The 12,901-nt window shown below is 33.5% G+C and overlaps 2 protein-coding genes across 7 annotated transcripts; both read left to right on the top strand.

Annotated features, from left to right (window-relative positions):
• The first annotated feature begins 3,916 nt into the window (after nucleotides 1-3,916).
• LOC130940272 (60S acidic ribosomal protein P3-like) lies at nucleotides 3,917-4,300 on the top strand. Its single transcript, XM_057868376.1, has one exon. The coding sequence runs from the start codon at nucleotides 3,921-3,923 to the stop codon at nucleotides 4,278-4,280; it is 360 nt and encodes a 119-aa protein (XP_057724359.1). The 5' UTR covers nucleotides 3,917-3,920; the 3' UTR covers nucleotides 4,281-4,300.
• Nucleotides 4,301-6,008: 1,708 nt separating this feature from the next.
• On the top strand, nucleotides 6,009-8,878 carry LOC130942245 (prefoldin subunit 2-like). 6 transcript variants are annotated; one of them, XM_057870962.1, is made up of 4 exons: nucleotides 6,009-6,319; nucleotides 6,484-6,847; nucleotides 7,174-7,635; nucleotides 8,051-8,878. In XM_057870962.1, exons 2-3 carry the CDS (start codon nucleotides 6,534-6,536, stop codon nucleotides 7,628-7,630), a joined length of 771 nt encoding a protein of 256 aa, XP_057726945.1. In that variant the 5' UTR covers nucleotides 6,009-6,319; nucleotides 6,484-6,533; the 3' UTR covers nucleotides 7,631-7,635; nucleotides 8,051-8,878. The 6 variants fall into 6 exon arrangements, with proteins under 6 accessions (XP_057726945.1, XP_057726944.1, XP_057726947.1 ...); XM_057870964.1 differs by lacking the exon at nucleotides 8,051-8,878 and having other exon boundaries at nucleotides 6,010-6,319; nucleotides 6,484-6,652; nucleotides 6,731-6,847; nucleotides 7,174-7,788; XM_057870963.1 differs by lacking the exon at nucleotides 8,051-8,878 and having other exon boundaries at nucleotides 6,010-6,319; nucleotides 6,484-6,647; nucleotides 6,731-6,847; nucleotides 7,174-7,788.
• The last annotated feature ends 4,023 nt before the right edge of the window (nucleotides 8,879-12,901 follow it).

Raw genomic sequence — 12,901 nt, forward strand, 5'->3', positions numbered from 1 at the left:
GGTAAATCAGTCAAATTCAGAATCCATTATATGAGTTACAAAAAAATTTCAACTCTCAAAAGATCTTTACTTCTACTGTGATCATGCAAACTCTGTTTAACAAATTTATTGATCAGAGTCATTGTCCTGAAACACATTAACGGTTTGAAAACTCCTCCACTAAGAGCAGTAAACCGTAACACATAAAGAACACGTTTTCATATCATCAAAACACAAGAAACACTCCTACTCTACAATTTTCTTTGCCAAACCACTACGAAAGCCAGTAGTGATCAAACCCTAGTACAGAGAACAGAACAGAGGTGTTCATACCCACTAATTACAATCGAAAAAAACGGCCTGAACTTTTGTGAATATTAGATTAACAACAATATCAAAAAACAGAGGAACCACATTTTTTTTCATTTTTGGCTTACCTCTTTCAGAGAAACCAGGCTTTCCAACTTTGTGTATGAAGGAGAGGAAAACAGCGATGCTCCAGAGCCAAAGTCTTCCACTGAAATCGGTGCGGTTAATGCAATCGCACATGCGCCATTGGAGATTGAGGGAGGGAGAAAAAGAAACCTCATTCTGTGTTGTGTTTGTTTCGTGTTTAAAGAGGAGGGAGACAATATGTTATTGAAACGTTGAGGGAGGGACGTATTCAGCGTGAAACGACGTATAGTCTCGTTTATCATTCATAATTCTTAAATGAAAAACATTATTCATATATTGAAATTCTTGACATTCGCATAAAAATATAACTATTATTAATTAATTGTATATTTAAATAATTTTTTAATTAATAGTTTTTATGTAATTGTTAAAAAAATGCTGATGTTAAAACAATATTTATTATAAAAGATGTAGACATACCAGAATCGTTCTTAAATCAATGTTGTACGTAAAATAAGTACAGTTAATAGTGTAATACAAAAATGCTTGTAACATAAGACGTGATTAAATAGCCTAGTACAGACTGTATATATATCATGGCTGAGAATGAGATTTTCTGCCATGGGATATATACCTAAATAGACCTATTATATCCACTTATTTGATAAATGATATGATATATTAATGTAAATTGGTCTATAGAAGCTGCTTGATTGAAAACCGAAACATAGTTGATAATTGAAGTAGATAACTCCATATTTCTCCAGTTAATCAATTTATCTTAATTCAGTCATTCCGTGATTCTGTCTAGTACTTGTGTCATCAATTCTTCTTTATCATGAACCATGATGCTCCAATAGCTAACCAGTCAAATTTGTTCTTATACACGCGTGCATTTCAAAATTGAAATGTCTGAACATTTTTCAGAGGCGATAAGCTTTTCTTTGTCAACATTGGTGGTAATTTTGGAAAAGACGTGTTTTTGACATTAATTGCGCTAAGTTCAAAGTTTGAACGACTTGTCACTAATGAACAAAACTATTGATGCCTTTAGTATGTGGCTGTTTTGTCACATTATTAAGTATGTTAATATGTTAGGAAAATTATCAGATGTACCGGAGAACATCGGTGTTCCAGTTGTTTTAACCGTTGATTTCAATTAATATATATTATATATATATTTTTTATAATTAAGATCAACGGTTAAAACAACTGGAACACCGATGTTCTCGATACACCTGATAACCTTCCAATATGTTAATATGATAGACCAATTCTACGGTGCCTATGATTTGGTGTCTAAATTTTGCTTAACTTTCTTTTTGTAGTAAGTTTTGAATTTTTAAAAATTATTTATTTTTATATCTTTTAAATTAAATATTAATTTTTAACTCTTTTTTAGTAAATATGCATCATATTTTAGGCACCATAGCATTCACCAATATGTTAATATGAACGACTTGTCATATTATTATGTTAATATACATTTTTTTAATCATTGGATAGAATAATGGATAAATACTGACAATTAAGTATGGGAATGGATAAGCAGAAATAAGTAAATAACAGAATTCTTCTAAGAAAAATGATACTAATGTTGCCATCAACAAATGGTAGAACAACTCAAAGTAAGGTTTGTTATCCAACTGAGATGACTTCAAAGCCTTTTCCATAGTTTCAGATAGCCAAGACATCACAGTCATGAATTAGTCAATTATCATGTTAAAAACAATGACCACATTCTTTGCATTTTCTATATAATTTCTGCCTTATGCTCTGATGTTGCTACTCTTTTTCGTTTAACTTCTCTTTTTATTTATCTTATTTTTTTAAAAAAAGTCATTGCATTATATCCATTATAATATCATATAGTTTATTGATTATATTTTGTAGGACATTTTAAATTTTCAAGAGTTAGTAAACCATCATTATCTTAATAGCATATCTGTATTTTACCTCCCTTAACATAATACATTAGTATGTCACATTGTCTTAACTGTTTAGACAAGATGACAATTATGGCGCTAAAAGTATTTAAGTAATTTTTGAATTAATGAATTGATGATTGAGATTGTTGTTTTTTTTATGTATGAACTGCTTTGTTGTTGTTAATAGATTTATAATTTTCTGAACCGATGAATTGATGATTGAGTTAGCTGTTTTTTTTTTTTTTTATGTATGGACTGTTTTGTTGTTAATAGATCTTTAAAAATAAATTAATGATGTGCATAATATTTAAATTTGTATCATTACACGAAGGGAGTACTAGCATCTAGTTATAATTATTGACTAAGATTTGTTATGTTGTTATGTTGAAAATTTTTTAATTTTGTTTTATTTTAGTTTATATGTTGGATATTTAGTTGAATAATGTTGAACTGGATTTAGTAATATTGAATGGGTTTGAATTGGATTTGATACTTTTTAGTTGAATTGATCATGATTGAACTTTTTTTTTTTTAAGTTTAATATCTACAGATACTCATAGGTATTCACCTTCTCTGTGAGAGAAATAAACGAGGATCAATGACGGAATAGGGTGGGGACGGGAGCAATTTTCTAAATGGGAATGAAAGAAAAGATTCCCTTCCCATGAATACCCATTGTCATCCTAGGTGTAAGTGAGTGCGAATAATCTGATTAATAGATTAAAACGAATCAATCTAATATAATCGATTCTAGTACTCAACGGGTAAGATAAAACTCGATTAAACCATTCTCTTTTGGACTAGATATGGAATTCAATCTTGCTGAAACGAATCCAATCTGAATACTCGATTATCTTATATATTTTTAAAAGATATAATCTATAGTATTGACATGTGATGTTTGCTTATAGTTTTAACCTGTTATATTAATTTGTACGCTGATAATCTATAATGATAATTCTTAGTTTTAATTGGTCAACACATATGACATCTTTATTATTCCTTATTATAATGTATCATTTAACAGAACATATTAGCAAACAATGATAGTTGAGACTAAACTACTCTACTAAAACACTACTGATACTTTTAAATTCTTGAAGATTATCATAAACTATATTTTTATTTTGTAAAAAGAAACTGAATCATTAAAAAAAGGAAGCATTTTTTTTCTTTCGAACTGAATAAGATACTTTTGTTATTAAATTAAATTTGAGATACATTTAGCCTAACCAAATTCTTTTTTATTTTTTGGACAAGAGCTTAGCCAGGTTTTAAGTGCTGTTTTGATATATATATTTTTTGAGGAAACGGTTGTATATTATTAAAGTGGGATTTTCAAAATATGCATAGCAGCCTGATTACTGATATCTGATGGTATTTCTTTTAGCCGCAGAGTATTTTGTCTTGTAAGAGGCTAAGAGCGCATTTCTCTTGAAGGAGCTTTCTTAGGTGGGGAAAGTATCTTCTGGACTTTGATGGACTAGGTAATCAAAGAAATTAATAAAAAATTATGAGATCGGTTCACAAATATAAAAAGTAACATGTGAGGTAAATTTGGAGAAAATATAATTTGTTATTGTTAGAAACACACACAGAAGCCATCAGCCATCAGTCATGGAAGTATTCACATTCGTTCTCCGCAAATCCGGCGCCGAGTGGACTGTGAAGCAGCACTCCGGCGACATCGAGGACTCCGCCTCCTCCACCTACGACCTTCAACGCAAGCTCGTCAATGCCGCTCGCGCCGCTGATTCCTCCGGCGCCGTTCAGTCCTCTTTCTCTTTCGTTTCTCCCTCCTCTGCTGTTTTCCAAGTGGTTGTGGGTGGTGCAGTCTTCGTTGGAGGTGGTGCTGTTGCTGCTGCTCCTGCTGGTGGTGCTGCCGCAGAGAGCGCCGCCGCCCCTGCTGCCGAGAAGAAAGAAGAGAAGGTCGAGAAAGAGGAAGACGAAGATTTTGGAATGTCACTCTTTGATTAAAGAATTCTCGTTTTACCTGAATTTAGCTCACAAAAAAGTCTTTAATCTTCAATGCTATTAATTGTGTTATAATAGTACCATTTTTTGTGTATTGGCTTGCAACAGATTTTGATACTCTTCGATCAAATATTTTTGCTGTAATCCTAATATATTCTAACAGTTATTTACCATATGTCAAAGCTAAACATATCAATTCACAAGCTTTCTGGAGATTATGATCTTCCATTGCAGCAGATATTTCTAGTTCTTACAATTATAAATTGATCTCTATAGATGCTGCTTACTACCATCCTAGACCGGAGGGGACGGCGTGGCTGATGAGGAAGACGGCACGGCACTGCGAAGAAGATTGCGTTGGGGTTTCTTTCCAGTTGTAAATTGGGAGGGTTATATTTGACCCGGGCCTGTTTGGCCATGATTAGAAAAAAAAAAACATGCTAACTTGCGCAATAATAATAATAATATAAAAACAATTTTTAATAATAATAATAATAATAATAATAATAATAATAATAATTTCAATATTTATTTTTGTTAGGAGTTAGATATTAAACAGTATAATTGGTATAATATTGGATGATGATTTGGAGAATTTTCACTCATAATCTGAATGCTCCACAATTTTTATTGATTTTTTGTTTGACTAATTTTTTTATTAGTTTTGTAAAAACAAAGAAAATACTTTTTTATTTTATCAATAATTTGTGTTATATTTTATTTTGTTTATAATTATAAAATATTTTGATAAAAATTATATTGTGTGTTTATTCTGATTGATACCGAATTTATATACATATTTTTACTACTCACATATTGTTTAATGAATATATATGTTTTGTTAACTAAATATACAAAATATTAATAGTATATCTTTTGTTGTAAAATAAAAATAAAGGGTAAATATAAATTTATATGTAACAAGTCTAAACACAATTATTTTTTAATATTAAATTTTTTTATGGTCCAATATTGAGACGAAACAATTGCTTCATAAAAATGTGTAAAAAATGGAGTCGCACTTAAAAGCCGAGTACTCTACCATTGAGTTAGCAACCCCCTCCCCCTTTAAAAAAAAAAAAAATAGGAAAAAACAATATGATAAAATAAAGAAAAATCAATTTTTAGACAATAAATCTTTACGTTTTGAGATAATGGATGTAATCCGAAAAAAGATTCAAAAGTAGTTGTTGGTGGAGTTGAAGTCACCAAATTCTGAGGAGTCGGTATCAATTTAAGTCTAATTACTTTAAAAAAAGAGGATATCAATAAACTTCTATGAAATGGTTTCACGGGATTCAGCCAATTGTTACTTGACCAACCATCAGGAGAAGCAAATACAACCGATACACTAATCAATAAAATTGATGAAGTAGTAATTAATGCAAAAACAGCCAATTGAAAAGCTATAGTCATGTTTAACATCAACATTTTTTTCAAAAAAAAAAAAAAAACCTGTCATAATGTCATCGGTCCAACCAAACCACACAATATACTGGTTTGCAATTAGAGTAAGTATTGGGTCATATGTAACATTATAGAAAATTTATATATAGAATTGATCTAACCACACATTGAGAATATTTCTACTTGGTCCATTAAGATTCAAAAGATACTTTCCCCACCAAAGACATTCCCTCTCTTGAAATGAGAAATGTGATAAGATATAAAACATTGTAAAATAACCTTACAATTAGAAATTAAAAGTCCAAATATGTGATCTTGAGTGTGCGTGGCCCGCAGTGCATTAACAACAATGATACTATCTATCTCCACGACTATATTCCAAAATCCACAGTGGAGAGCAAAATCAAGCCCCAAAATGCAGGCACAAGCTTCCGCAATGATGCCGTCGTGATCGATACGGTGCCAACTCCGGATTCGCTCCAATGTGGCGTCGACGTTCACCTTGAAACTTTCAGGCGGCATTGCTTTGGCTCCCTGAAGGAGGCGCGGTTGATCCCGTGGTTGCCGTCGTGGCCGGTGCTTGTGCGGCGAGGTACTCCACCCATCGGCGTGGGACTCACAAGCAGGAGCTTCTGGTGAGTGATTACTTTTTTTGGTGTACTTTCTGGCCAGTGATTTTGTTCTGCAAATATCAACTTGTTTCTTTGCATCCAAATGCTATGGACACCAATTAAGAACAATGCTCCTCTTTCTTTGTGAATTTGCTGCAAATTGAATAAAATCCATTGGGTCATTTTAGGACACTACATACAAATTGGGCCAAATGCCTAAAGTGGAACATAGGTCCAAATGGCCCAAAAGGCCCAGACGGCCCAAAAGGCTCAAACGGAACACAAGCACAGACTACTCCAGTCCCCACTTACCTGCTCCGCTGCTCGGCTGCTCGGCTGCACGCAGACCACTGTTAGGTTTTCTATTTTCTCTCAATTCCTTCTCTTCTCTTATTCTCCCAATATATCTTTGACCCTTTCATCTTCTGTTCTCAGCACCGTAATCTCCGGCGACGCAGATTGTATTCCCACCGGTGGCGTTAGCTTCTTCTCCATCTGCGGCGACGAATTCTCAACTATTCACGGCTGTATCATCTTCTTCTTTCGGGGCACGTACGGATTAAAAACAAGTAACTGAATGCTTTCATTTTATGCATTTTAACTTTCATAATTTCTAGTAGCTTGCTTCTGCTTACAGATCACATTCTCACTACTGTGTCAGTTTTCTCTCTCTCTCTCTCTCTCTCTCTCATTTTTTATTTTTAAATTTAGTTTGTGATTGAATCTAGAGAAATTACTACGAGTGTCATTTTCTCAGTTTGGTAAATGCTATTTATTGTTTGAAAATGCTGTTAATTAATCTTGATTAGTTTCTTAAGGCATTCTTGTTTCTTTAACCTGTTGAGATTTTTTATTTTTGTTCTTTTACATATGTCTAGAACTATGGCTGGTAAAGCTGAAGGTAGTGATCACAGGGAGCCAGTTAATGAACAAGCAGTTGCGAATATATATGCGGCAATGAGGTCTGAACTCAACCAAATTCACTCGAAAATCACCGAGCTGGAAATGGAAGTTAGCGAGCACTCGCTGGTAGTTAATGCCATTCAGCCGCTCGATCCCTCTAGGCGATGCTATCGAATGATTGGGGGTGTTCTGGTCGAGAGGACTGTGAAGGAGGTCTTGCCTGCGGTGCTGCGCAACAAAGAGGGACTTGAAGAAGTTATTAGCAGGCTCAATGAAGCATTGGAAAAGAAGAAAAAGGAGATTGTTGAGTTTGAGGCTAAATATAAAATCAGGATAAGGAAGGCTGATGCAGAGGTGAAGGATGAATCGGGTAGGAAGGAAGGCACTGCTCAAGGCGTTCTTGTTGGCCCTGCAGGTGGAAGTGAAGCATAGATCAGGTTTTACTCTGTTTTCTGAGAATGTTAGCATGAAATCTTCTATACACTTGTACTTTAACATGTTGTGGTGTTCTGATTTGTTTGTGAGGATTGGCTTAAATAACAAATGTTACATCTTTTGATCTTCTGTTCAATTGCTTTTAGAGGAACTTATGTTGAGCAAGTCTTATGTAAGAAACTGTTCTTAGACATGTTCTCATGTAGGATTTTACTGCAAGTACATATGATATGATTAGTAATTGCTTCAGCTATTTTTGGTTTTGTCTGTCACAAATCATTTCTATAACTATAAGTACCCATTTCTTTAAGTTTCTTTTTTGAGGATTAGAAAGAACAGTAATCTTGTGTGCAAAGATGAAGCCTACCTTTGATGAAATGTTGAAATGCTTAATGTGTTTCGTGTGCATAATTGTAGGCCCTATGACTGTGTTTGGGTACCTAATGATAAATGGAGTGGGGTGAATGAAGTGGAATAAAATTAAAATTAAAGTTTTACTTGTGGAAGGTATTCCATGAAGATGATTCCATATATCCTTGATTTGAGAAATAAGCAACTCCTTCCTCCTTCCTCCTTCCTCCTTCCATATTCAAGGTGCAATTGTGCAACAGGAGATTTTGCTTGATGTGCTCTCTAGTACTTCTGTTACCATATCTCTTGAAAGCCAGGTTGTGAAATCATGTTTCTCGCAATATCAACCCCATGTCCTCTTGTATTTTTGTTTGGGACTACATAGCCAAGATCTGTATGAAGCTATAGTTTGAAGATAATTCCGAGTGAGGAGTCTAAATGAAGCAACCTATAGAGGTGTCTTTTTAGCCTTGCATCTGGTGTCAGGTAGCCTATTCGAGCTTAGTTTAATTGATTCTCCATTGTTTAACAATTTGGCTAGATTGATTCTCCATTGTTTAACAGTTTGGCCTGTTCCGATTTCGGAGTCAAGCTGGCCACTTCATTTTTTCAGTCCACAAGAATCTGTCTCTATTTGTGTAGGAACTTTAGTTTGGTTGATTTACTAATGTGGTTAAACAGTTTGAATCTACATTGTGGTGTAAGAGTTTCGTATATTGGATGAGAAACTGAAGCTCTTTGCATTTAACAATCATACTCTAAGATGATGCATGTATCCGATTGTGTCTATTGATGATCTTGTCATTACCAGCACGATGATTAAGCGTCTAGAAATACTTCATATTCTATTGCATGTTTGAAAGCTTTATACTCTGAGGAAAGGTTTTGGACGATTTTTTGTTTTAGGTACTATTTTAATCTTTTCTTTTTCTTTTTTTCTTTTTTATTTTTGGTAGAAAAATAGCTTCCAATCTTTCAGATAGAAAATTGAAAAATAATTGTGGGACATTTCCAATTATACTACCTCTCTTTTATCTTCCACTGTCCCTGCAAAGTCTCACCTTGATCAAATTGTTATACCAAAGGAAAAATTAACAATAAACATGAACAATATATAAAATGTGTATTGTATTATTTAGTAATAATTATTTGGAAATAATACATTTTTAATATGATTTAGATTTTAAAAAATTATAATGACGTAAACCTTTAAGGGTGATTGAAACATATTTAAAATATAAAAAATAAATTTATAAAATTGAATGTTAGAAATAATAATTTTTTTTCTAAAATTTTAGAAACAAAAATGATATTTAAGTTGACGAGGTAATAACCAAATTAGTACTCGAAAGATTCAAACGTTGACATTTTGGTATCTCACTATTGTTATTTACAAAATGATCCTTAAAAGATTTTAAAATTTGACAAGCGTACCCACGAGTTCGTCAGAGCACATCTTCGCCAAGCACAGTGTTGACATGGCCACTACATTTTGATGACATGGCAAAAATCTTCCCCCTTTCTGAACCCTAATCCCCTTTCCTTACCCCTTTGAATTCTAATCTCCTTTCCAACACAGTGTCTCACACTCTCAACTCACTCTCCCCCAAAACAGCAGTGGAGCTCAACCTTCTTAATCTTACAGAGCCAGTGTTATCGCCACCGCACTGTAGCCATCTCGTCGTCGGGTCTTCTGCGTCCGCCGATGTCGTCTATCTCTTTCGTGGCATTGTGTTGTCTGTGCGCCTTTACCGCTGTCGCCTTCACTGCTTGTATCTGCTTGCTGCTAGCACCCAATCGTTGCCATGCCTCCTCTGTCTGGGTTCCATCTTGGCTCCATCGTGTCGTGCCCCCTCTGGTGTTCTTCTTCTATTATTGCTTTGGTGGTGTCTGTATTAAGTTTTTATTTTATTTTATTTTGATTATTGTATATGAATTTGTTTATTTTCTCTGAATTCTATTGTTATTAATCTTTTTGAATGATAATTTAACCTAAAAATTTGGGACAATTCATAATTTGGGGCAACTCTATTGATGTTGAGGTTGTTGTTGCTGTGAATGGTGGTGTTGAGGGAGGGAGAGGAGAGTGTGCGTTGGAGAAGGGGAAGTGGTGGAGATTATTGTTGCTATTGATATTAAGGCTATTGTTATTGCGAGTAGTGGGGTTAAGGAAGGGAGGGGTAGTATGCATTGGAGAAGAAAAGTGGTGGAGGTTGTTATTGCTGTTGATGTTAAAATTGTTGTTGCTATGAATGGTGGTGTTGAGGGAGGAAGAGAAAGTGTACGTTGGGAAGGGGGTTGTGATGCGGCGAAGACTACGATGGGAATGGGGGCTGCGACAGAGAGGAAAAGGGAAGGGGAGGGAACTTTGGGGGTGGTTTGCCAAGTCACCAAAACACGGTAGCCACATCGGTATTGTGCTTGCCGGAAATTTGCTCCGGCGAGGTTAAGGGCACGCTTGTCAAATTTTAAAATCTTTTAAGGACCATTTTATCAATAACAATAGTGAAATACCAAAATATCAGCGTTTGAATCTTTCGGATGCTGATTTGGATATTACCTCTTAAGTTGGCTCATTTATTCAAAAAGTTAGAAGGTAGCTAAATCCCCTTCGGCCCTTCTCCATGTGCATCGATAAATTCGTGTGTATAGTCAAATACTCAATAGTGTGTACGTAAGTGTTGTGATAAGGATACTATCACACCTTACGTGGATGCCCATTTTCCATAAGGTGTAGTTTCTCAAGGATGACTATTATTTAATATGATCTTGAAAAGCTACTCATGTACATATATATAAATAGGCTTAAGCATCTGAGTATTATACACAAGTGAAAAACAATAATAAAACAAAAGCAAATGCTATTCTATCTCTCTTTACTTTTTATATTCCTTTCTATCTTTATATATATACTTATGCAATTCTCTCTCTATTTACTTTTTATACTCCTTTCTATATATATATATATATATATATATATATATATATATATATATATATATATATATATATATATATATATATATATATATATATATTACAACATATAATATTATTATTTATTATTATTATTATTATTATATATATATAAATTATTATTGAGCTAATTATTTTAATACTAGAGTCTTCTATTTATACATCTTTATTTTATATATCTTTTATTTTACAACACGTTATCAGCATGAGACTCTGATCAAATTTTTAGGAAGACTCAGGTAACAAATTTTCATTATGTTGAAGCTCTCTCATCTTGAATTCAATGCTCTTGATATATCTGAAAATAATTATTTATCATGGATACTAGATGCTGAAATCCATCTTGATTCAATGGATCTTGGAGATACCATTAAGGCTGAAAATAATGCATCCCATAAGGATAAAGCCAAAGCCATGATTTTTCTCCGTCGTCATCTTGACGAAGGATTGAAAAATGAATATCTCACATTAAAAGATCCTGCAGATCTTTGGAAAGACCTTGAAGAAAGGTATAATCATTAGAAAACGGTGATACTTCCTCAAGCCCGATATGAATGGACGCATTTGTGTTTACAAGATTTTAAATCTATAAATGAATATAATTCCGCAATGTTTCAAATCACCTCACGAATGAAATTGTGTGGGGAAAAAATAACTGATCATGATATGTTGGAGAAAACTTTCTCAACCTTCCATGCCTCGAATGTGCTCCTGCAGCAGCAGTATCGAGAGAAAGGGTTTAAAAAATATTCTGAGTTAATTTCTTGCCTTCTTGTTACCGAACGCAACAATGAGTTGTTATTGAAAAATCATGAAGCGCACCCAGCTGGCGCCGCCCCATTTCCTGAAGTAAATGCGGCAAATCATTACCTCAGAAGAGGTAAATGGAAAGCTTTTAATAACAAGAAAAATTATGGAAGGAAAAAGAATTATGTTCAAAAGAGAGGATCTCACCAGAAGTGGGATAAAGAAAGGAATATCGGGCAGAATAAATTAACAGAGGATAAGTGTTTCCGATGTGGTGGAAAGGGCCATTGGTCTCGTACCCAAAGGTACTTAGTCGATCTTTACCAGGCATCTTTGAAAAAGGATGACAAAGGAAAGGAAACAAATTTTGTTTCAAATAATGCTAAGAACTCCACCACTCATTATGATGTATCTGATTTCTTTGAGGATCCTGAAGGAAATATTGGTCATTTGATCAATGATGGAATAGTTTAATATGTGGGATTGTGAAGTATCTATGTAAATAAATAATGTAAAGAACTTATTGTTAAGTTTTATTTTCTATGTATTTAAGTTTCAAATGTGATGTACATAAATAATGAAATATTAATGTTTATGAATTTTGAAATTATTAAATGTGTCAAATTTAAAATAAAATTTTAGTATATGACATTATTTTATGTACAGTGTTTCTTAGAAGAATAATTCTGATCAAGTATTCAATTTAACAGTGCATACTACTCATTTTATTATTATTTGTTTTTTGAAGAGAATGGCAAGGATATGTAATTAAGATGTATGCCTTGCGGATAGTGCAAGTTCACACACTATTCTCAAAAGTGATATATATATTTTACCCATCTTGTGCCAAAAGAGGAATATGTTAATACTATTATTGGCTTAGACAATGTGATAGAAGGCTCCGGAAGAGCTATAATTTTGTTTCCTGGAGGAACAAAATTTATAATAAATAATGCATTGTTGTCTACCAAGTCTCGAAGAAACTTGTTGAGCTTCAAAGATATTCGCCGAAATGGATATCATATTGAGACTATGAATGAGGAAAATCATGAGTATTTATGTATCACAACTCATGATTCAAATAAAAAAGTTATATTAGAAAATTACCCCCACTTTCATCTGGGTTGTATTATACCAAGATTAGTGCAATTGAATCACATGCCACTGTAAACCAGAAGTTTACAAGCCCAAATG

The sequence above is a fragment of the Arachis stenosperma genome, chromosome 7 (genome assembly GCF_014773155.1).
Source record: "Arachis stenosperma cultivar V10309 chromosome 7, arast.V10309.gnm1.PFL2, whole genome shotgun sequence".
NCBI lineage: Eukaryota > Viridiplantae > Streptophyta > Magnoliopsida > Fabales > Fabaceae > Arachis > Arachis stenosperma.